The sequence below is a fragment of the Pteropus vampyrus genome, unplaced genomic scaffold (genome assembly GCF_000151845.1).
Source record: "Pteropus vampyrus isolate Shadow unplaced genomic scaffold, Pvam_2.0 Scaffold128, whole genome shotgun sequence".
Taxonomy (NCBI): domain Eukaryota; kingdom Metazoa; phylum Chordata; class Mammalia; order Chiroptera; family Pteropodidae; genus Pteropus; species Pteropus vampyrus.
The window spans coordinates 4,313,542-4,337,703 of NW_011888909.1; the positions used below are offsets into that span (position 1 = coordinate 4,313,542).

Below are 24,162 nucleotides of genomic sequence, written 5' to 3' on the forward strand. Positions count from 1 at the left end.
CCAATTCTTTATACATTCTAGATATAAGAGCTCTGTTATAAATGTGTTGGGAACGTTTTCATCTACTCCATGGCTTTCCTTTTCACTTTCTTCATATTATTTGATCAATAGAAATAAGTAATTTTAGTACATTAACCTTTTAATCTATAGCATGCTTATGTTCAGACTGCCAAAGACAAAGAGAAGCATATGGGATTACTGAAAAAGGAATGTTATTAGATTCAATTTGATTAGATTTTATTTCAAATGATCAACTTCACATTTGGGTTTCACTGTGTCTGTGGTGAGCTTGCTCTGGTGTCAACTGTGAGGGTTTAAACATGAATCTCTGTGCCTCTGTAAAGTAGGGAGAATACTAGTATCTGTATCTTATTATTGTAAAGTTAAAAGAACTAAAAGAAATAAAAGACTGAGAACATGGTCCAGCACCTCAAAAAAGTATGAATAAATTTCAGCTACCATCATTACCACAACTACCTGCAGCTTCACAGATTCATTCATTTACAGAGGCATCAATTCAACCAACAGTCACTGGGTCTCTCTATATACCAGGCATATTTCTAGGTGCTGAAGTTACAGAAGTAAACAAAGCAAAGTGCTGACTGTTTGTAATTTACATTCCAATCTAGTAAATAAACAAAACCGGGGGGCGGGGGGTGGGAAAGAGCAACAACACAGTAATACCAAAAGAGGAGAGGAGCCAGAGGATAGTGCCTTTTGCACTATCACTGCAATGTATAAAAACCAAATTGAAAAAAAAGAAATGCATACTTGTTCTTGATAAAGCAATCTAGAAAACACACACAAAAAGTGAATAGAAAAAAAAAAACTGAATACTGACCAAATCTTACCCTTTGTCAGAAATTTAAATCTAACTACTTAAAACAAACAACTTAAAATTAAAGCAATCCCTCTTTGATGACTTTGTTTCTAAATGCAAAGGAACATTTAATGCCTCTACTAGAAATTAGGCAATCTATCAGTCTTTAGAAACCATGCCTATTCTTGAATTGGCTTCAATTGACCTAATTTAATACTAATTTTATGGGAGACAAAACAAAATATGTCAATATGACAGGTGAAATAAGCAAATAATGAGAAAATAAGTTCAAAAATATAACTCACGATGCAATCAAATGAAGCATTTTTTAATATTCAAAAGAGATGAGCAGGAAAACTTATAAAATTACTCCCAAAATAAATTAACTAAGTAACCAATTTAAACCTTAATGAACTGAAAAAAGCAGATCAAGGAAAGAGGGCAAAGACAATGTTACAGCATTCGGTGAAGAAAAGCTGATCCAACACTATAAAGTGTTCAAACATTTGCATTATGTAAGTTTTAGAAGGAGAGGAGAAAATGGCAATATCTGAAAAAAAAATGGTCAAAAAAATTTCCAAATTTTATTGAAAAACATGAATCTACACATCTAAGAAGCTCAATGAACTCCAAGCATGATAAACTCAAAAAGATCCAAACTGAGACACATTAAATCAATCTATCAAAAGACAAACACAAAGAGAATCTTGAAAGCAAGACAGAGTTGTTTTTTGTTTTCCAGGGGTTTTTCATTAGGTTTCGGGTTCATTTTTTTTTCCCCAGCCTTATTGTTCGGGGGGCGTTGGGTTGCCTTATTTAACTTGTTAAGGAAAAAACTGTCAACCAATAATTCTATACCTGGCAAAACTATCCTGCAAAAATAAAGGAGAAACTAAGTCATTCCCAAAAAAACTTAAGATGAGAAACTTCATTGTTAGCAGACCTGCCCTAGACAAAATGCTAAAGGGAGTCTTTCAGGCTAATGTGACAAGACAGTAACTTGAAACCATATGAAGAAACAAAAGTTAACTACACTGGCAAATATAAAAACCAGTATTTTTCTATTTTGGGTTCATAACATCTCTTTGTTTTCTACATGATTTAAAAGACACACATAAAACAATATTTATAAATCTATGTTAATGGGTATGCATTGTATAAAATGTAGTCTGTGACATTAACAACATAAAGGAGGGAGATACAGTTGTATAGAAACAGAGATTTTAGATTTTACTTAAGTTAACCTGGTATCGATTCAAACTAGATTGTTAAAAATTAAAAATCTTAGTTGTAATCCCCATGATAACCATTAAGAAAGTAAAAAATTCACAAAAAAGAAAATGAGGGAATCAAAAAGGTATACTGAAAAACAAAAATCAAACACAAAAGAAGGCAGTACTGAAAGAATTGAGAAATTAAAAAAATATGACATTCAGAAAACAAAAATAGCAGTTTTTCCCTATCAATAATCACTTTAAATATAAATTGATTAAATTCACTAAATAAAAGAGATAGGCAGAGTGGATTTAAAAAATTAACTAACTCTATGCTATCTACAAGAGATTCACTTTAGATCCAAAGATACAAACACGTTGAAAGTAAAAGGATGGAAAAACTATATTCCATGCAAATAGTAACCAACAGATAGCTGAAGTAGCTATACTAATATCAGATAAAACAGACTTGAAGTAAAAAAAATGTTACAAGAGACAAGAAAGTTCCTTATATATTGATAAAATGGTTAATTAATCAAGAAGATATAACACTTAAAACATACATGTACCAAAAAACAATCACATACAAGGGATCCTCCATATGGTTAACAGCCATTTCTTATCAGGAGTATTGCCAATCAAGAAATTTCAAATGAGCCTTTGGTGTCTAGAGTTTTTGTTAGAGCTTCATCATATAATGCTCACATGGCTAAATTTTGGTTTCCAGACTCTCTTCGATGTCTTCGCTGGTGAATTCTACCAAATATTCCAAAAGAATATTCTCAAACTTTTCCAAAAAATAAAAGAGAAAACACTTCTAAACTCCTTCTCTTAGGTCTGCATTATCTTCAATCCAAACCAAAGATATTATAAGAAAATATTCGTATTCCTTATGAATAGACATAGAAGTCCTCAACAAAATACTGTCATACTGAATCCAATAACTTATTAAAATATTATAAACCATAAATAAGTGAGGTTTATCCTAGGAATAAAAAAAATCACATAGTGCATGAATTCATTTATATGAAATAGTCAGAACAGTTATATCAATAGAAATAGAAAGCAGATTAGTGGTTGTTAGAGACTGGGAGTAGGGAAGGTAGGGAGTAACTACTTTTAATGCATACAGGATTTTATTTGGGGAGTGATAAAAATGTTTAGAAACTAGGTAGAGGTGGTAATTAAACAACATTATAAATGTACTACATGCCTGACTACAGATTCAATGAATCTCAATCTAAAATGAAGGGTTTCTTTTTTTTCCAATTGACAAGATGATGCTAAAATCTGTATGGAAATGCTAAAATCGATATGGAAATGCTAAGGGCCTAGATACAATAGAATACTCACACAAAGGATCATGATATAGTTCTAAGGGAAGAAAATCAACCTAAACATCCACTTTAGGAAAGTAGAGAAACAAGAGCAATTTAAGCCTAACCTAAGTAAAAGGACAGAAATAATAAAAATTAGAGCTGAAAGTAACAGAAATCTAATAGAGAAAAATAAACAAAATCAAAACCTTGCTCTTTGAAAGGGAAAAAAAAAACAATAAAATTGATAAACCTCTACTCAGGCTAACCAAGAAAAAAAGAGAGGAGACATAATTTATCAATATCAAAAATAAAATGATAATAAAGGAATACTAAAAACAATACTACATGCACAAATTTGATAAGGCAGATGAAAAAGACAAATTCCTTGAAGACAAAACATAGATCTTTAAAAATCCTCAACAAATTATTAGCAAATTGAATTCAACAATGTATAAAAATAATTACACATCCACTAACCAGTCTGGGTTTTTTTACAGATATCCAAAGCTGGTTCAATACTCAAAAAATCACCCAACATCACACATTAACAGGCTAGAGTAGAAAAATCATGTCATCATATGAATTGATGCAGAAAAGAACCTGGCGAAAGCCACTACTTATTTGTGATAAAATTCTCAGCAGGCTAGGAATGAAGAGGAATTTCCCCAACGTAAGAATATCTACAGAAAACCTACAGCTAATACCACACTTAATTGTGAGAAACAACAATTTCCCCCTAAGACTGGGAATAAGGCAAGGATATCCCCACCTCTCACCACTCCTACTGAACTTGATACCAGAAGACTTAGTGCAATAAGACAAGAAAATTAAAAGTATAAAAATGGAAAGGAAGGAAAAAAAACTTTTTCTTTACAAATGACATGATTATCACATAGGAAATCCCAAAACATTGACAAAAAAAATTCTACAACAATTGAGTATATAGCAAGATCATAGGATATAAGAATAATAAACAAAAGTTAATTGCTTTCCTATATATTAGCAATGAACAACTGGAATCTGAAATTTAAAAAAAATATATACCATTTACAATAGCACTAAAAAAAAGAAATACTTACATATAAATATAACAAAAATATGTGTAAGATCTATATGCAGAAAAACTATAAAATTCTAATTTAAAAAATCTAAATAATGGAGAGAGTCTCAGTTTCATGAATTGGAACACTCAACATTGTTACCATGTCACTTCTTCCCAAAATGATCTATAGATTCAACATAATCTCATTCAAAACTTCAGCAAGCTATTTTTTAGATAGTAACTGATTTTAAAGTTTATATGGAATGGTTAGAGACTTATAATAGCCAGCACTACACTAAAGAAGAACAATGTTGGAGGAGTCAAACTACTCATTTTCAATGTTACTATCAAGCTACCGTAATTAAGACAGTATGGTATTGGCAAAAGAAGATGCATACATCAATGGAATAAACCCACATAATTATAGACAATTGATCTTTGACAAAGGAGCAAAGGAGATTCAATAGAGAAAAGATAGTTTTTTCAACAAAATGGTGCTAGAATATTTGGACATCCATATTAAATAAACAGATAAATGAACCTAGACACAGATCTTTACACCTTTTACAAAAATCAACTAAAAAGAGATCATAAACCTAAATGTAAAATGCAAAACTACAATACTTCTAGAAGAAAACACAAAAGAAAATCTATGTGACCTAGGGTTTGGTAATGGGTTTATGAATCCAATAACAAAAGCACAATTCTTGAAAGAAAAAATAAAACTTAATAAGTTTGACTTTTTTAATACTAAAAACTTCTGTTTTGAGAAAGATGCTGTTAAGAGAATATAACACAAACCATATTGAGAGAAAACATTTTCAAAACATACATCTGATAAAAATTTTATATCCAAAAGATACAAAGAACTCTTGAAAGTAAACAAATAAAAAATAAACCAATTAATAAATGGGCAAAAGATCTGAAAACACAACTCAAGAAAAAAGACATACAGATGGCAAATACACACAGATGCTCAACATCATTTACCATTAAAGAACTGCAAATTAAAATGAGATAGCACTATGTGGCTATTAGAATGGCTAAAATTAAACAACTGACAATATCAAATGCTGATAAGGATACAGTGCAATAGGAACTCTCCACTGCTAGGAGAAACACAAAATATTACATCTACTCTCAAAGACAGCAGTTTGATATAAAAATTAAACACAGATATCAACTGAGCAACAGTGCTCCTAGGTAGTTAATTCAACTACTTTGAAACTTATGTTTACCCCAAAACCTGCACACAAATATTTATATCAGCTCTACTCAAAATCACCCCAAACTGGAAGCAACCAAGATGTCCTTCAACAGGTGAACAGATAATCTGTGGTATAGCCATACAATAAATATTAGTGATAAAAAGAAATGAGCTATCAAACCATGAAAAGACATGGAAGAATCTTAAATGCATATATGTAAGTGAAAAAAGCATACTCGACTGTTCATAATAAACAAATGTAAATAACCATCAATCAGGAAATGGTTAAATAAAAAATGACATATCCATGAAATAAGGTGCAGTTATTTAAAAGAATGAGGTAAAATTTGTAAAATTATTTTGTAGAAAGAGCCACAAAATATACAAAACAAAAAAAAGCAACCTAGAGGCAGTATGTAAAGATGATCTAATTTGTATTTTTAAAAATTCGAGTCTAGTTTATATAAATGAAATATGTCAATGAAGGTAATTTCTAAAGTAAACAGAAATCCCTTTGGGAAGTGAGATTTAAGGGGAGAGGGAGTATGGCTCAAACAGTTTTTGTTTTTACACTTCCATACTTTATATGAGAGTAAATTTGACCAAGTAGTTTTGTTCTTAAAATGACAGACTACAAAACAACATATATAGTATGATGCCTGTAAAAAATATATATACTTATAAAAAAATAAGATTAAAAGAACATACATTTTGCATGTATTGCTTTGGCAATTAGGTGGAAAGCCCAAGAAACATATGACAAACATCACCTAGCAACTATGAAAAGCGTGAATTTAGAGTAAAAATGAATTCTTGATGAAAAGTGACTGAAGAACTGCAGAGTGCTAATAAGATAAGGAGAGCAAGCTTGAGACAGCTGACTGTGTAACCACAGAACCAGTCCAAAATGGCCTTGCCCTGTTTCTAAACAGACACTAAGTTGCTTTTCAGAGATAAGAGGAAAATGCCACAAATCAGGCAGTCAGACGTGTGCAGTAGAGAAAGAATTCACCCTAGAGTAACATTTCAATGTCACAGCATCAAAATCCACTGTGGACTGCTTACTAAATACCCCTCTCCCGACATGCACACATTCAAACGCGCCATGCATGAAATACCATGACCCCCTAAGCGCCTGCGCACTAAGCTCTCATTTTACTGACATAATTCTATAGAATATGCATAACTGGCCCCCACCCCCACCCATTTCTACCTATAATGTACTCAAAAACCTTGGGTCGAGGAGACAGATTTGGGTTTTGCCTTCTGTCTTCCTGCCAGACAACTTCGCAATAAAAGCTTTCCTTCCTCAAAAACTGGTGCCATAGTACTGGCTCTTACGCACGTGAGGCAGCGAGCCCTTACTCCGTAACAAGTGTCACTGATTTAGACTCCAAAGTGCCAGCAAAACAACTGGTGAGTGTGTCTAGGAGACACATTTAGTTAGAAAACAGGAATTGGTTTAGGAGGAGAAAACAGGGCAGGGCTCAGGCAGAGGGAAAGAATAGAAGAATATGCTCAAGCAAGATCCTAAGATCAAGAGCGAAACCTGAGGACTAAAGCTCTGGAAACGCCTCCTGAGAGGGTGGAAGGAGAAGAAGCCTAAGAGGGGAGAAGGCAGCAAAGAACAAGAAAGAAAATGAGAAGAGTGAAATGTTCTAAGAAACCAAGGGAGGAGAGAGTTTCAAGAAGAAAATCGTGGTAAGGAAAGTTAAGCAGTACTGAATCTAGGAGGACCAACTAGGAAGTACTTACAGATGTGTCAGCAAGCAGAGCCTCAGCATAATTTCCAAATATCCTAATAGTGAGTCTAATCCAGTGGTTGTGAACTTTTTCTGTAAAGAGCTAGAGAGTAAATTTTAGGCTTTGACAGCTAAATGGTCTCTGTGGCAACTATTCCATTCTGCCAGAATAACAGGAGAGCAGCCACAGACAATGTGTAAACAAGAAGCATGGCTGTGTTCCAATAAAACCTAATTTACAAAAACAGGTGCAAGCTGGATTTGAGCCAAAGGCTAGAGTTTCCCACCCCACAGCAATCTTTACTATTCCTGCTGGGAGACAACTGCTTTCAGATTCTGCCACTAGACAAAGTAATCCCTCCTCGATCACCAGTTGCTTCTTTATAAAATTCTACCACTTGTAGATTGCGCCTATATTTTCCTTAACTGTGAATATTTAAATGAGAACATACAGGGATTCTGAATCACCACCATTGGAGATGTAGAAAAAAGGGAGATGTAGGTATTTGTAATTTAAAAAAATAAAGAAAGAAAGAAAATAAAGAGTCCAGCAGTGGAGGTTTTTGGATTATAGTCATGAGTAAGAATTAAAAGGACGAAACAAACCCAGGCCTTAAAAAATATACTTTAGAACCCATTAAGAGACAGGAAATTCTAATTTCCCTAAATTCTGATGAGGTCCGGTATTAAAGTTACCGTGGGTGGCACTACAGGTAGCTAACTCTTTGCACTAAGGAGCACATTTTAAAAATATTATAAACTAAGAGGATTAAATAAAATTTATCCCCAGGCTTTTAATATCAAGCAACAATTTCTCCAGGTTTCTTGAACCATAGTGGAACCTGAAAGTCAACCATTTAGTCATGGGTCAGGCAGGAAAAAGTAAAAATAAAAAAAGCAAAAGCTTTGTTTACTATGAACAAACACAGAACGAAAGTAACTTGCAATTATTGTGTGGTTAACTGTCGGGAGTCTGAATATGTTACTGCAAGCAAGGAACAGAGTAGATATCAATTTAACAGTACCCATTCCTAAGGATTTGTAAGATATTATTAGTATTCTCTGTATTCAATACGATTTCCTTTGTCCTTTTAGTTAATGAATATAGTAATTCTCAACTTCAATCTTTATGTGCAAAATTCTTCAAACTTGACTCTTCCTACTACATGGATTTTTTAGAATATTATCTTTACTCTGGTAAAGAAACCACTGTATTCAAAATGTAACTCCACTAAATAGAACCATCTAAAACATGAGCAAGAGGTAGATTTGTGGACTGGACTTCTCTACTTCCCTCTTAGAGATTATAAGAATTAAGTTCTGGAAAATAAGGTGGTCTCTAGCCTTCCTGCTATCCTTATCCTCAGGCACTACATCCTATTACCACCCAAAACAGGCAACCAGGAGTCCAAAAATAATCATTGCCTTTCCCTTGGAAAAAATGGGGAAGATGCACTTGAATTGTAATGGGTTCTAAAATATACAAATGGATTTACAACTGAAGGATTCTCCAGTGCTTCACTGTCTACCGGATATTTTCAAAGTACATGAAGTCAAAATATGATAATTTTCCTTCATGAGTCAAGAATAGGAAAAAATAGAAACGCTCTTTACTGTTAATGTAAAATGAAGCCTTCCTTCAGTCATTGAACTTGGAGTTCCACAACATTTTGAGATGCAGTTCACAAGTTATGAGGAAGATGAGTGACATATAACCTTCAGGTTTTTAATATAGAGAGACAGGTTTTTTTTGGGGGGGCGGGGGTTAGGGTGGTTTTTGTTCTATTTTGTTTTAAAAACTCTGAAGCTATATGATATCACATCAGAAAAACTCTAAAACTGATAGAGACAAAGCTAATAAACTCTAAGGGTTACTCAAATTCTATTTACATGATTTTTAACATTTCTAACTTGTCACAGGTAAAACACCTTCCCCCCCCCCCCAACTATGTGGCTAAATGAAAGTACAAATGACTGAATATAAATAGTATTTATTTCAATCCAATATCTCAGACTATGAAGAAACTAATGGCATAATTTTTTCATTCCTATGAAGGTGGCAAATGAATGTTTGCCACATATGCTAGCTTCTTATGGGCCATGTAAGAAGGGCGAGTTATCTTCACATTGCCATAAATCAAATAGAATACATAGTTTCCACGATCTCATTACCCTAATGCACTAATAAGGGTCTTCAAATGTCAATTTGAGAAAGTGCTTCCTTCTTTCTGGTTTCAATAAGCAAAAGAAATTGGCTTCTGACCACTCTTTAATTTCCCTTTCCTCTAAACTCTTTTCATAAATCAAACACAATGATTCTCATAAAAAGGTTCAATTCTAAGATCCAAAATGGCAATATCTAAGCTAAAAATTTAAAAATAAATCTTGACATATATGGTCTTGAATGATTCCATTTGGAAAAAAAAAATTAAGGAGTATGAAATCTATGCAGTGGCAGGAAAAATTTGCCCACTGGTCTCTTAGTGATGGGGGATTGTTAACTTCCTTAATATCCATTTGGGGCAGTAGATCTCAATCATTTTTAACCCCAAACGACTTTTGAGAAACATAAAAATTTTCCATCAATGTTACTTGAAATTTCAAAGTAAACAGCACTGAAAACAAATTGAAAGAGATGGTCGTTTTTTTTAAAATGTCTTTTGAAACCACCTGGGTCCTTTGGACTGTTCCTCCCCAATCCTTTGCCAGATGAAAATCCATCTATGCACACAGGACAAATAACTCTACCTCTCAAATAAGCCTTGTGAAGTGACCATAGTTCTAATTTGTTGTCCAGGACTATTACTAATTTTTTTTTTAATCTTAGTAAAAACACTGTGCTGAGTGAATGTAAATAATATTATTTATTTTAATAACATATCACAATAACTAAATCCTGGGACACTGATGAAACCATTATTCTAGAAATTAGAAATAAAACATATATCTGAGATATAAAAATATCAACTCTCCTTCTCTACCTACATGTTCAAATCAAGCAACTACGACCACCACCTAAACAAGCACCAAAGGCTTCGGTCTCCCTTCTCAGACGCCATTTGTTCTCTGTCCGTCTTACAAACATTATGCAATCTGCCTTCTATCTCCACCAAACCACTGAGATTACTTTAGTAATAAATAAACATCAATAACTGTCTATGTCTAATATTTAGGTTTTCTCCCCAAATTAACTGATTTCTTCTTTTATCTTGATTATTTCCTTCTTCCTAATAGGCTTATTTTGCTGTTACCTGTCTAACATTTGAATTTAATGCTCAGTTCATCGATGGCAGATAGCTAGTCGCCTACCAATACCCATTGTCCCCTTCTTTCTTAAAAGCAGAATGCCTGAACTATGTAGAAACAACAGTATACTCAGCAAAAAGAATACATTTCACAGCCTTCCTCAGCAAGCTGTGATTAAAAGACTAAGTTCTGGCCAATAAGATGTAAATGGAAGAGTTGTGAAAATCATCTTTAAAAAAATATGTGTCCTTATTGTACCCATCCTTGTACTGCCTGCTCAAAACGAAGGCTGCAATGCCAACATAATGGCTGGAGCTCTAGCAAACATTTTGGACCATTAAGTAAACTTCAGAATGAAAGTCATATGTTGAATGTGAAGAGAAAGATAGGAACCCGTATCTCTGATGACATTGTGAAGGCGCTGAGTAGGAAAAAACATACTTTCCCTCCTGTGTTTATTCTTACACTACTACCACAATTTACTACCGGATATAGTATCTGAAGATAGTATCAGATCCCACAGGTTAAGTGCTCAGTCCCACAAGACTGTCCCCACTCCACTTCAGATGTCAATCGCAAGTCCAAGTTGTCACCTGTGCTTCCGACTGATCAGCTATAAATTGGAGGTTCCCATGATCTCCTTGGGTTCTGTTAATTTGCTAGAGTGGCTCACAGAACTCAGGAAAAGTTTACTTACTGTTTCCAGCTTATTATAAAAGGAAATGATAAAGGATACAGATTAACATCCAGAAGACAAAGATGTGTAGGGCAAGGCACATGGGAAGGAGCAAGGAACTTCCATGCTCGCTCCAAGCACCTCTGTGTGTGTGTTCGACAACTGGAAGCTCCCGGAATTCTGCACCTTTGGGATTTATAAGGTGGCTTACCATGTAGACATGATTGTTCATTAACTCAATTTCCATCCACTTTCCCCTTTCTAGAGAAGTAGGTGGGAGGAGAGAAGGGACTGAAAGTTTCAAGTGTCTCATTATGGCATGATCTTTCTGACGAATAGCGCCCATCTGAGAGCCTTCCAAGAGCACACCCAGACTCATAGCATTAAAACAAAAGATGTTCCCACTGCTCTTACCACTTAGGAACTTACAAGGTTTTTAGCTGCTCTGTGTCAGGAACCAGGGATGGAGGTCTATATATATATGTATTATCTATATTATATATTATATGTGTTATATACATAAAATATCATCTCACACTGAGTAAGTTGATAGACTAAGCTGCCTTTAACATGAAGGTCATAGAGAAGTTTTAATACCATGGAAAAATGTTATGACTAATGTTAATAATAATAAAAGCAGATAAAATTGAGTCATATGTAAAAAAGCAATCTCCTTTATCCCACCATCTCAAAGGATTAAACAGAAGTACTTCGAAATGTTAACAGTGGTTGTCTCAAGGTCCTTGAATTTTACGGGTAATTTCTTTCCTTTCTCCTTTATATTCCTCTTTATTTCCCCAAGACTTCTATAATCAACATGTAACATCTTTATAATCAAAGATAAGAAGGTCAAACAGTAAATGTTTGTTTTTTAATCTGAAAATTGTGGGCCACATGGATACACTGGTTATTTAAATATTAGATACAGAGCTATCTCATTAATGTACAGTAAGCCCTTCTTAAGAATGGCACATTACTCCAATAATGTCAGGTCAGAGCATGCTCACATCTGTAGAAAGAAGGCTAATGTTCAGTCTTGATATCTAAGAATGTATAATGCAGGGAATTATTCTCGTCTTTTTTATTTTCGAATATGAGGTTTCAAGAATATTAATGCTATTGCTTAAACATGGAAAAGGATTAATTATTTCAGTTTTCCTACTAGATCTTCAATTTGGCATAATATGCCAGCAGAAACACATCTGACCATACTGCTAATAAAAGTCTATTGCCAAAAGTAGGCAGTGGTATCTTGTACAAGATGGATTTCTCTTTTTTAAAAACAGGACTGTATGACAAGTAGCTGTTATGGATGGAAATTGAAGCTAACATATTTCTTGCTGTTTATCGAGACGGAACTGCTTTTTAGCCCCACATACTCAAGTACCAATATATTTCTCTCCTCATATTTGACAAGAAAAATTTTGACAAAGGATAAAGATCTGGAAATGTAAACATCATATTTGCCGAGAGTTAGAAAAAAAAAAAATGCTACCTTCTTCTGCATTTTTGAGTTGCACTAGCTTATAAATAGGCTGGAACTCTTGAGACAAATCAAAATTCCTTTTGATTTATAAAGTTCAAAAAATTCTCTTCAAATGGTTTTCCTTGCTCAGGTATACTAAAAAACTAAACAAGTAACAGAAGATAACAGTATGGGTGTCCTAATTGAAATATCTGAAATGGCACTTTTATTTTAAAGTTTTTATTTAAAAATGCATTATATCAGATTATTGTAATAATATGTTTGACCCAAGCTAATATAGTTGCAACATACAAGTTTTATTTTTGAGTGTTAAACAATAGTAAAACAGATGTTACCTCATAGTATCTACTATACCAATAACATCAAATATTCAAAAGGAAATAACACAGCTTGAGTTAAAGAAAACTTTTTATTTAAAGAGCAGCTTCCTGCCACAAATCTTCTTTCTTAAATGATAACATAAACAATACAAGAAAGAGAAATATAAACTCTAATTGCTACAAAATGCTTAGAAAGTGCTTGCCCTAATCTGCAGGCAGATATTTTAAATAGCCCAATGAAATTTTTTCAACTAGAGTTCACATGGACATAATAATGATGTCATATGTAAGAAGCTCTAAGGTTAGAAAATACTGTAGAACTTTAAATTGCTACATTACTATCAGTGAGTCAACCCAGAACACTTACGATTGAATTGGACATCTAAAGGTTTATAGCTTTAAGATAAGCAATCACTATGGAAAATTTACTCAAAAGAGAAAAAGCAAGCTATTAAGCCACTCTGCTAATGCCTGCTTCTCATATTCCACACTGACTCAGAATACAGTAAAGATAACAGTCTCAGATGTGTCTGACAGTGGCAGCTCCTGCTGTTTACTCCCATCTAAATCCATTCTAATTTTTACGTCATGTATCTCCTACCTGTTGTCTTAACAAGTGAAGAGGATATAGCTGAAGGTAAAGTCCAGAGACAGAGATTTTAGGAACCCAAGAAGCACCAATACCTGCCAGCTTTAAAAAATAACCCAAAACAGATCAGAAACCAAAGTAATGCCTATTTTCCATTTCTTAAATAATATCAGCATTAATCGACAAAAAGGGCATTGATTTAACTTCTCAAGCATAAAACAGGGGCGGGGAGGAGATTTAATCAGCTAAAGAGTCAGAAAATGTATACAGTACATCTTACCACTACAAAAGTCTAGTGAGTTTCCATTCATTCTTTTTTTTTTTTTTTAAATTATCCAATACCATAAAATGTGCTGTGCCAGACATCATGTGAAACTCAGACATGAGTAAGAAATCCAGTTGGGGAAAGAGGCTAGGATAAAACAGAAGAAATAAGCATTTTATAGATATAAAACTTGAGAATGGAGAAAGGAGCAGCTAATTGCAACTAGAAAAGGCTTCATGGTAGAGACAGCAATGCAGCTGAGCCTCTGAAGGTTGCATTGAATTTCTACAAGTCAAGGAAATGGAAAGGACATTCTAGGCTTTAAAGAGGTAACCAAAGGCTCAGAAACTAAGCGCAGGGCACATCTGCAGAAATAGCAACATCAGCAGGGAAGTACAGCATTCCTGGGAATATCATGAACAATAACTCCAGAAATGTGCAGTGGGGCCAGAAGGTTAGGGATGCCAAAGTAACTGCTGGACAAAGGAGAGAACAGGAGTTTTTCTGAGTCAGTGACTCCCATAACTGGCTGCATAGTACATCATCTGGGATGTTAAAAATGCAGATTCTCAAATCCCACTAGAAATAGGAAATTGTAATTTTTTAAGCTCCTATAGTGATTCTCATTTTCAGTCAGATTTGGGAACGACGTGAAGAACTGCAGGGCAGAAGCAAAGAGAACTGAAAAGAGGAAAAGGCTACAAGAGAAGAAGAGTAGAACAAACAGAAAATACCAACTATTGAGATGTGAGGAAAAGAAGAACCAGAAGCTGACTTTAAGTCTAAAAGAAATGGAAAGTAAGTATGCCATAAGAGAACGTGTAAGAAGGGGCAAATGTCTGTAGGAAAAGATATTAAATTTGGACATTCTGAGGATATGTGCTTTATCAGGTTGAAAATTTGGTTCTAGGAATTCAGGAAAATTAACTTCATACTTAAACATATATTACTTGTGAACACCTCTTCTAGAGTTGCTATGTACTACTACTACTCTCTGCCTAAATACGTGAAGGGCAAATATACATATGGCAGAGTGCTACAAACTTAAGAACTCAGTAAATATTTATTAAACAATGAAAGCTAAAGATTTTATTTAGTCTATTTTTTTTTAAGAAAGGAAAATAACCTCTTTCCACTTCATTTATTTTTTTCTTTTAAAGATGTCATCATTCTTACCTTTGCTGCCAAGGCTTTTAAACTGTCGAGGAATCTTTGCCAGAAATCCTTGAAGAGTGGGCGGTCGATTTTCTTCAGGCTATCTTTGGTGCTAGCATCCACACTGACATATAGCTGGGTAACTGGTTTGAGGTTCCTTGGTAATTTAAAATTTAAACAGCAACAACAACACAACAATAGAAAAATAAAATTATGCCTATGTCAGGCTTTTCATGATTTAAAACTTACAATCTGTAATAGATATGGTGATTAAACATTTCACTAAGTCTAGAGGCTTCTACTTCTCCCAGAAGACTGAAACAATGATTTAATAATGTGACAAAATGGGCTATCAGTTGATTATTTTAAAAAATGACTAAATATCATCCCTAATAAACTGAAAACATTCAGTTACTTAAAATTGGTTCTTCTTCAAATACTAGGTTTTAGTGGAAAACAAACAAAACAAGATCTAGTTTTAGGTTTGGCACCATCAGCCCAGCACAATTAGAGGGGTCTGTCATACCTAAATTTCTCCATGCTGACACTTAAGATTTATATAGCTGAAATCACAAACCATGTGGGGGGGTGGGTGTTAATGGGCCACCTCCCATCATTGGTTCACTGATGGGAACAAGAAACCCCAAAAGCTCAAGCCACCTTGGAAGGGCACAAAGGGCACAAAGCCTCACCTATGCCTCTGAGAGCAGGAGTAGGTTTAAAGTCAAGCCTGTGTGGGCAAACAAAGACCTACCTATTCAGTGAGCTTTAAGCAATACAGAGCGAGAACAGCAGCAAGCAAGCACTTACAAAGGACCAAACTCCAAAAGGGAAATCTAAGTGGTAGATTCTTATTTTTCTTTGCCTTCTTAATCAGTTTCCATGAATACCACTCATTTTCCACTTCTCTCAAATTCACTGACTCATTTCATAATGTCAACCTTATCCACTAGATTTCTTGCCAGTTTTGTTTTAAGCACAGATTGTACTTTTTCCAAAGCCTCTCTATTCTCTCTTCAAATGGGTCTCATAATTCATTCTCTTCAATAAATTTAGAACTAGAAAGAAGAAAATTCCCCCTTAATAATTCTCTAACCAAATTTTTCCAATATTAATTTTCTATAACTATTCTGCAATTTGTACTTACCCCTAGAATGTTATTTATGCACTTTTTGTTTCAAAGTCTATGCAGTTTTTTAAAACAGATATAATTCACATGCCATAAAATGCACCATCAAAGTGGTTTATGTACTTTTTATATCTATCAATATCAGCTTTATCAATATTTGAGTGTAAGCCCCTTAAGTACAGGACCATATTTTTCTTTTTATCCAGCCATACAGACACTTAAAGCTACTTTTTAGTTGATATTGTTGACTTTGAGTGACATAACTTTTAAGGGCACATAGGCCAAACAAATGATTGTAATGATCTAGCTTCATGACATATGGAAAAATCCGAAGGGTCTAAACCTAAAGTTATTAAAAGTGAAGAAGCTCTGATCAAAGTTAGGAAAGAAGTGATTAAAATATTGGTAGACTCTCATTGCTTTAATCTCTCTCCAATACCGAGATACAAAGAGAACCCTTGAAAGCTCACTAATGTGTCACTACTGAGCAAAGAAAGGTCAGCAATTACTAAACATGCAAAACGACAGCATACTGTGATGCTGCAGCATTTTGTCTTATCACCATTTTGCTGGGTGCCTCTTTAACAACAAACAAGTTAAGCTACCTTAACTAGACTTTATGTTTCACAAAGAATAAAAATAGAAAAGATTGTCTTAATGGATACTGCTGGCTTTCATCATCTGATGCTTATGGGGCTTTGTCATAAAGCTAGCTGCCTGATGCAAAATGGGAACTGGCCTGACCTTTTTACTATGCCTCCATAATGATTTAAGAACAGTAAATTCCAAAGGCAATAGTTATTTTACAAACCTCCATCACTTGCCAGAAAAGAAGCCCTGGACACTGACAGTACCAATAAGAAATTTTTGTTAATACTAAATGTCTGAGGTGCTATAATCAGAGAAGTTTATAGATCTCTTGCCAAGGAACAGAGAAAGAATGGAAAAGAAGAAAAGTCCCTAGGAATCAGGTGCATTCTTAAGGGGCTCAAAACCAATAAAAGAAACTTAAGAGAAACTTTTTGAGCTCAGGGATCTTATCTGTGCTTGGTACTGACCTCTATTCCCCAGGACAGGTAATAAGGCTCCCAGCATGGTCATTTGTCTATTCTATACAGAGATAGCATCATTTTAGTTCTCCAAAAGCAAGAGAATGTTATATCCCAAAATCATCACAATAATTCCTGTGCTTGAGAATCTCATACTGCTGCTGAGCACAATTAAAGAGGACTATACCACGAAAGGGATATACAACCCTAAGCCCAATTCCCAGTGAAAATGCCCAATGAATCTCGATATGATTTTTGTGATGACCCTTCATCCTGCTAATTTTAAAACTCTGAGCTAAGAATAATCATATCTAGAAATGCATTGTAATTTGGACATAAAAATCCCTCTCCCTTTTCCTTTCTGTAGCCTACTATTCTCTACAGAAAGGAAAAAAGGGAGATTTATTTTGTAAGAAATCAAGTGGATTAAATAGTAAATTCGAAGCTTCTATTGGACAAAAAAGTAACCAAGTGGCCCAAACTTCCGATACTATTAAAACCAGAATCTCTAGGGAGGACTGGGCAAGATGGCATAGACAGTATAGGCTTTTGTATGTCTTCTCTTGTGACAAGGCCAGAGTTGTGACAGAACCACGAAGCAAAGAGCAAGCAGAGTTGCCTGGGGTCTGGATTAACAGAAGCCCTACAACTAGGGAGAGAAATAAGAAATCACCCTACAATGGAAGGAGGTAGGAGGGGCGGAGATGCAAGGCTGCCCAGTCCCAAGCGTCTGAATGAGACAGAGGCTGTGGCAGCTGCAGCTGGCAGGTGCAGACGTTCCTCTTAAAGAGGTTGCAACTGGACTTTCACAGTGATGGACTTACTTGCTCTGAGCACTATCGCTGGGTTGGCTGCTTCAAGGGTGCCAGGGACTTACAAGGGAATACTGAGTTGTTGGAACAAGAATCAGAGGCAAATCTATCTCCTGGGCAGAAGTCAATAATACTGTAATAAATATGTAAGGAGGCAAAGGATTACTAGATTGATTGGCGTGATCACTTTGTGAGTTATATAGATTTCTAATCACTATGCTATACAACTGAAACTAATATATTATTGTATGCCAGCTATAATTGAAAAAAAAAATCATTGAATTGTACACTATAAATATGAGCAACTAATTGTCTATTTTATTTCAATAAAGCGGTAAAAAATGCAAAAACAAACAAACAACACAGAATCTCTAAGACAATCTGGGCTGTCATATAAGGCCAAATAATTTAGAAAGAGAATGAAGGAGAAGGAGAAAACTATTTACCATTTATTATATGTGCTGAGTGTATTGGGCTATGTAATTTACTCTTCTTGTTCAGTTCACTGAATCCTCATAATAAAACAATAAGGTAGTTACTACTTATGTCCATTTTAGAGAAGATGAAACTGAGGTTCAAAGAAGTAGCTTGTTCAAGTATACACAAAGAATATGTGGATAATCTCACATTTAATAATCTCAACAACATGATTTGAGCTAAAAAATGACTCCAGAGCCAGTTCTCCTAGCCCTGTGTCACAATGCCTCCATCAAAAGGGTAGTTAGCAAGCAGTGCACTCTAGGCCTCGTCATAGAAACCCAAGAACAGTATTTCAAGCCTCACAGCAGTATTTCTCTAAGTGTGGTCATGACCATCTGTGTCGAAGCACATAGAAATGCAAGTTCTTGCGCCTCTCCAAGACTGAATCAGCCTCCAGGGACGGGGCTTTGGAAAGTGTATCATTATATTAGTTTTAAGAACTTCTCAACATTGATGAAAGAAACTGAAAACATGAATAGATGTTCACAAATCAGAAAAATTAATATTATTAAAATGTCCATTACCCAAAGCCATCTATAGATTCAATGAAATCTCAATTCCAATGGCACTTTTTACAGAAATAGAAAAAAAAATCTTAAAATTCATATGGAACCACAAAAGGTCCCGAATAGTCAAAGCAATCCTGAGAAAAAACAAAGATAGAAGCATCACAATTCCTGATTTCGAACTATACTGCAAAGCTACAGCAATCAAAACAGTATGGTACTGGCATAAAAACAAACACATATGCCAATGGAACGGACTCAAGAATCCAAAAAAATAAACCCACGCATACATGGTCAATTAATATTCTGACAAGGGAATCAAGAATTCTCAATGTGTAAATGATAGTCTCTTCCATAAATGACACTGGTGTTGCAGAAATATTGCAAAAATCAGACCAGCGAGAAAGCAAGCACCAACTTGGAGAGTTGGAGAACTCAGGTTTATTATGCTGGCAGTCCCAGAGGAGCTAGCGCTCTAAAGATCTGGGCCCCGAGCTCAGGGGAAACTTTGCTTTTATAGGACTTAGTTGGCGTGGGCCGATTGGTTAATTTGTCCTGAGACGGTTACAGAGCGCGGGAGTTGCTATGAGTTGCAGGCAGTTACATTTGTTATTTAGACAGAACAAGCAAAAGGGAAGATGAGTCTTTAGTTAATTTCGAGGTCACCCTGCCCTATGACCTATGCAGCAAGCGTATCTACAGAAGCAGAACAAAGAGCTGATTAAAGTTAGCCTTTTGAGTGAAAATTCCTCTTCACTGGGACAACCTGATATTCACATACAAAAAGTGAAATTGGACCTTTATATTACATCAGTCACAAAAACTTATTCCAAATGAATTAAAAACTTAAATATAAGACCCGAACTGTAAAACTCCCAGAAGAAAACATAGGGAAAGTTTCTTAACATTTTGGTCTTGGCAACAATTTTTTGGATATGACTCCAAAGGTGCAAGCAACAAAAGCAAAAATAAATAAGTGGAACTATATCAAACTAAAAGCTTCTACACAGCACAATAAATGATCAACAAAATGAAAACCTACGGAATGGGAAAAAACATTTGCAAATTAATATCTAAAATATGTAAAAACTTGTACAACTCAATGGCAAAATAATAATAATAATAATAACAAATAATCCAATTTTAAAATGGGCAAAAGACCTGAATATACGTTTTTCCAAAGAAGATACACAAATGGCCACAGGTACACAAAAAGATGTTCCACGTCATTAATCATCAGGGAAATACAAATCAAAATCGCAATGAGATATAACCTCACTCCTGGCAGAATGGCTATTATCAAAAAGATAAGTACTAACGAGGATGTAGAGAAAAAGGAATCCTTGTGCACTGCTGGTAGGAATGTAAACTGGTACCATTACTATGGAAGACGGTATGGAAGGTCCTCAAAAAAAATTAAAAATAGAACTATCACATGATCCAGCAATCCCACTTCTGGGTATGTATGTATGTATGTATGTATGTATGTATGTATGTATGTATGTGTGTGTGTGTGTGTGTGTACCCGAAAAAAATGAAATCAGTGCCTTGAAGAGATACGTGCACCCCAATGTTCATTATTCACAATAGCAAAGACATGAAAAAAACAAGTGTCTGTCTATAGATGAATGAATAAAGAAAATATGGTACATGTATACAGTGAAATATTATTAAGCGATGAGAAATAAGTAAACCCTGCCATTTGCAACAACATGGATGAACCTGGAAGACATTATGCTAAGTAAGATAAGCCAGGCACAGAAAGACAAATACTAAATGAACTCACTTATATATGGAAATCTAAAAAAGGGACAGTTTCTATCAGCTGTTTTTTTACCCACTATATATGGGCCATACTCTATTTCATGACTTTTTAAAAATAAAAACTGCACATTTTAAATAATATTATGTGACAACTCTATAAATCATATAACTCTCAACTCGATTTTCCCCCTGCTTGTTGCTGAACTAATTTGGTAAATTCTGTATTTTTGTTGCTTCTAGCCACTAAGTTAACTTAGTGGTCAGGTAATGACTGGACAGAGATATCCTGAAATGCCTATCCTGAAATGCCTGAAAAGCAATAAGTCTCCCAGCCTTTGTTGAGGGATATGCCTTCAATGCCCAGGCAGGCAGTTGACAACTCCGACTTAGTTTTCACTGTCTGCTTTCTCAAGACATCAATATCGGGCAGAGGTAACAGTATAAAGCCTTTCCAAGTCCTCTCTGGCCTGCCCACAGCCCTGCCCAGGTGTTTAGTCTTCTAGGTTCCTAGGAACATGCTGGAGTGTTTCAAAGTTCCCTATGGACATCTCATTCCCCAGTTTTTCCTTTTACGTTTTTTGGTTAAGTCTTATTTGCCAAAGCTGTTACTACTGCCTCAGGCAGCTGTGAAGTTACACAATTGCTGATAATTATTTGTGAGAAACACCAAGAGAAAAGCTGTTTCATTGGACAAACTCTAAGTCATTTCAAATAAAGACAACCACTGTTGAGTAAGGGGTTCTAGAGAATTGTCACATAAACCATATAACCATATAATGACGTTTCCTGGAATGGAACTTTGAAGGAGTTCCAACTCTGTCTTGCCCATTCCACTAGCTACCAGGGTGCTTCTTTTTACCATAACAGTAGGCTATTCGTTTTTAAGGCTACTGCAGAGCTGGAGAAGTTGGAATGGAATAGCAACGCTTACTGTTCTCATTAAAATTCAGCCATTTTTCTAGAATAAATGCTCCTCAGATTGTTGTGTACCTAAGTTAAGAAAAAGTTGATTCTGACAATTTTTGCCAGTGTTCTCATAGTTTTTATAAAGAAACAGGTTTTTGAAGGTCTGTACTCTGCTATTCCTGCTGACATCTAACACACAAGTTTTGTTTTTATTTTCATCATCATTCACCACAATATTTTCTGTCCATTCTGATTTCTTCTTTGACCCATAAGCAAATAAGAAATACACTGTTTAAATTACAAATATATTGAAATATTCTAGTTATCTTTTTGTACTGATTTACAGATTAATTACATTGTGTTCAGATATCATGTTCTACATGATTTCGATATTTTGTTGAAACTTGCTATAATGCCCAGCATACAACCATTTGGTAATTGTTTGTGAGCAAGTTCTGTTCTCTTGAAAGGATTTTCTATTACAAAGTTTCTGGTTTCAATGCTCTCTTTCTGTAATATAGGCTAAATTTGTTAATTTAGTTGTTCAAATCTTCACTACTGCTGCTGATTTTGATTTGCTTTTTTATCAGTTTGAAAAATGTGTTAAAAATCCACTACTTATCCTTGTAGTTCTATCAATTTTGAGATTATGTGTTTGAGTGTTTATAAATTTTGAATCGTTATTTTATATTCCTGGTATGTTTAATATCTTCTTAACAAATGTCCAATTTTATCTCAAGTAATGGTTCTTGCCTTTAAGTATACTTTGACCAATATTATTTAGCTTGCCTTTTCAAAGGTAAAACATCTAAGTGTTTTTCATGTATTATATCATATACTCACAATGCCACTATAAGGCAGTTGTTATTATTACAAACATTATACAGGTGAGGAAACTAGGCTCTGAGAAGTTATCTTCCCTGTGTCAGAAAGACAGCAGGGGATCCAGTCAAGATTCAAACCAAGATCTCTTCTAAACACAACAATTTTTAATACATTTATTAAAAACAAAACAGGCTGAGGAAAAAAAAAACTTAAAATGAAAAGATCAGAGGTATTTCTAATCAATCTTCATTTTATTGTGGTTGTTTTCTATAACCATTCTGAGCTAACAAATACCAAGTAACTTTATTTTTTATTAAAATTAATACATTTCTTCATTTACTAAGCAATTAACATGTTAAAAGCTATTCAATTGATGGAGGTTCTCTAAAACATATGGTGAATGTGTTAGCAATAGCCAAAGAAAACAAATCATAAAGAAAACAAAGTAACAGAAATACAGGTAGAAGAAACAAAAAGACAATGAAATTCACATGTAGTTTCAATGAAGAAGGTGCTCAAAAGTAAATGTACACAGGGACAAATTTGGTGGTGAGAGAAGATCTGGAAAGTTAAATGTCATAGTTAAACATGCAACAGAACTCTGTCTTCTTCTAATAAGCCTGCTAGCAGATAGAAAGCTTTGAATAAACAGTATTTATCACCCCCCCCCAAAAAAAAGAAAAAAAGATTTAAAATATAGACTTAAAAGTAATATAAAATAGATAAGAAAATTATGATAAAAGTAAAGGTGGACAAAGGTGAAGCTAAGAGTGAATCAGTCTACAAAGGGCTACACATTTGACTCTAACCTCTCTAACACACTCATTAAGAGGGGGACATGGTTACAGGATTCAAATGTCCACAAACTAAGAACAAACTAGTTCTCCGAGAGGCTTCAGAGAGAACACCGTTTCTAACTAATGTGAAATAAAAGGTTTGTGGAACATCACCCTCAACTTCTTCCTTACCTTACAACACAACGACTTTCAGAGATCTGCTTTTAACAAGGTGTTTTATTATAGGTCTTTGGCATCACAGCACAGAACAATTTATGTGGCATCACAGCACAGAACAATTTATGAGTAATGACATACAGTGCTCTGTCAGAACGATGATCCCCACGTATGATGAACCTTTACGACTGCAGGCTGAATGCACCCTAAACTGCACATTATCTAGAATAAGGGTCCTAAACTTACATGTCTGCATCAGCCAAGGATATAATGTGAGTCAAGCAAGCCACTTTTAAAGGAAAAAGAAGGTCTTTGGGCACTAAAACACAGATCACATATGAAACACACAAGAATATTCTTTCTTTACTCAAAGCAATATGCTCCATTTTTTTTTGTACTACATGGTACTCTCAGTACACCCTTTATTCACATTTATTGGAAACAGTGACAGAACTTTCTCTGCTATAAGAGAATCAACAGTGCAATGCCTCTGACAAGTGGCAGATGATACAGCCTCAGAGTTGAGGAGATGACAAAATGGTAGTGTGTGGCAAACTGAAAAGCACAAACCTTTTATTTCACACTTGTCAGAAGCTACACCGAGAAGATAACCATTAGTTGGTGTAATATTGTGATATGTGTGTGTGTGTGTGTGCG

At 34.7% G+C, this 24,162-nt stretch overlaps 1 protein-coding gene across 2 annotated transcripts in view; it reads right to left on the reverse strand.

Annotated features, from left to right (window-relative positions):
* The window catches only part of LOC105296721 (S-adenosyl-L-methionine-dependent tRNA 4-demethylwyosine synthase), a 186,535-nt gene that overhangs the window by 53,244 nt on the left and 109,129 nt on the right, over positions 1–24,162 (reverse strand). For both annotated transcript variants that reach the window (XM_011366973.2, XM_011366972.2), the window contains exon 13: positions 15,103–15,238. In XM_011366973.2, the coding sequence (XP_011365275.1) occupies positions 15,103–15,238 (136 nt within the window). The remainder of the gene's footprint in view (positions 1–15,102; positions 15,239–24,162) is intronic.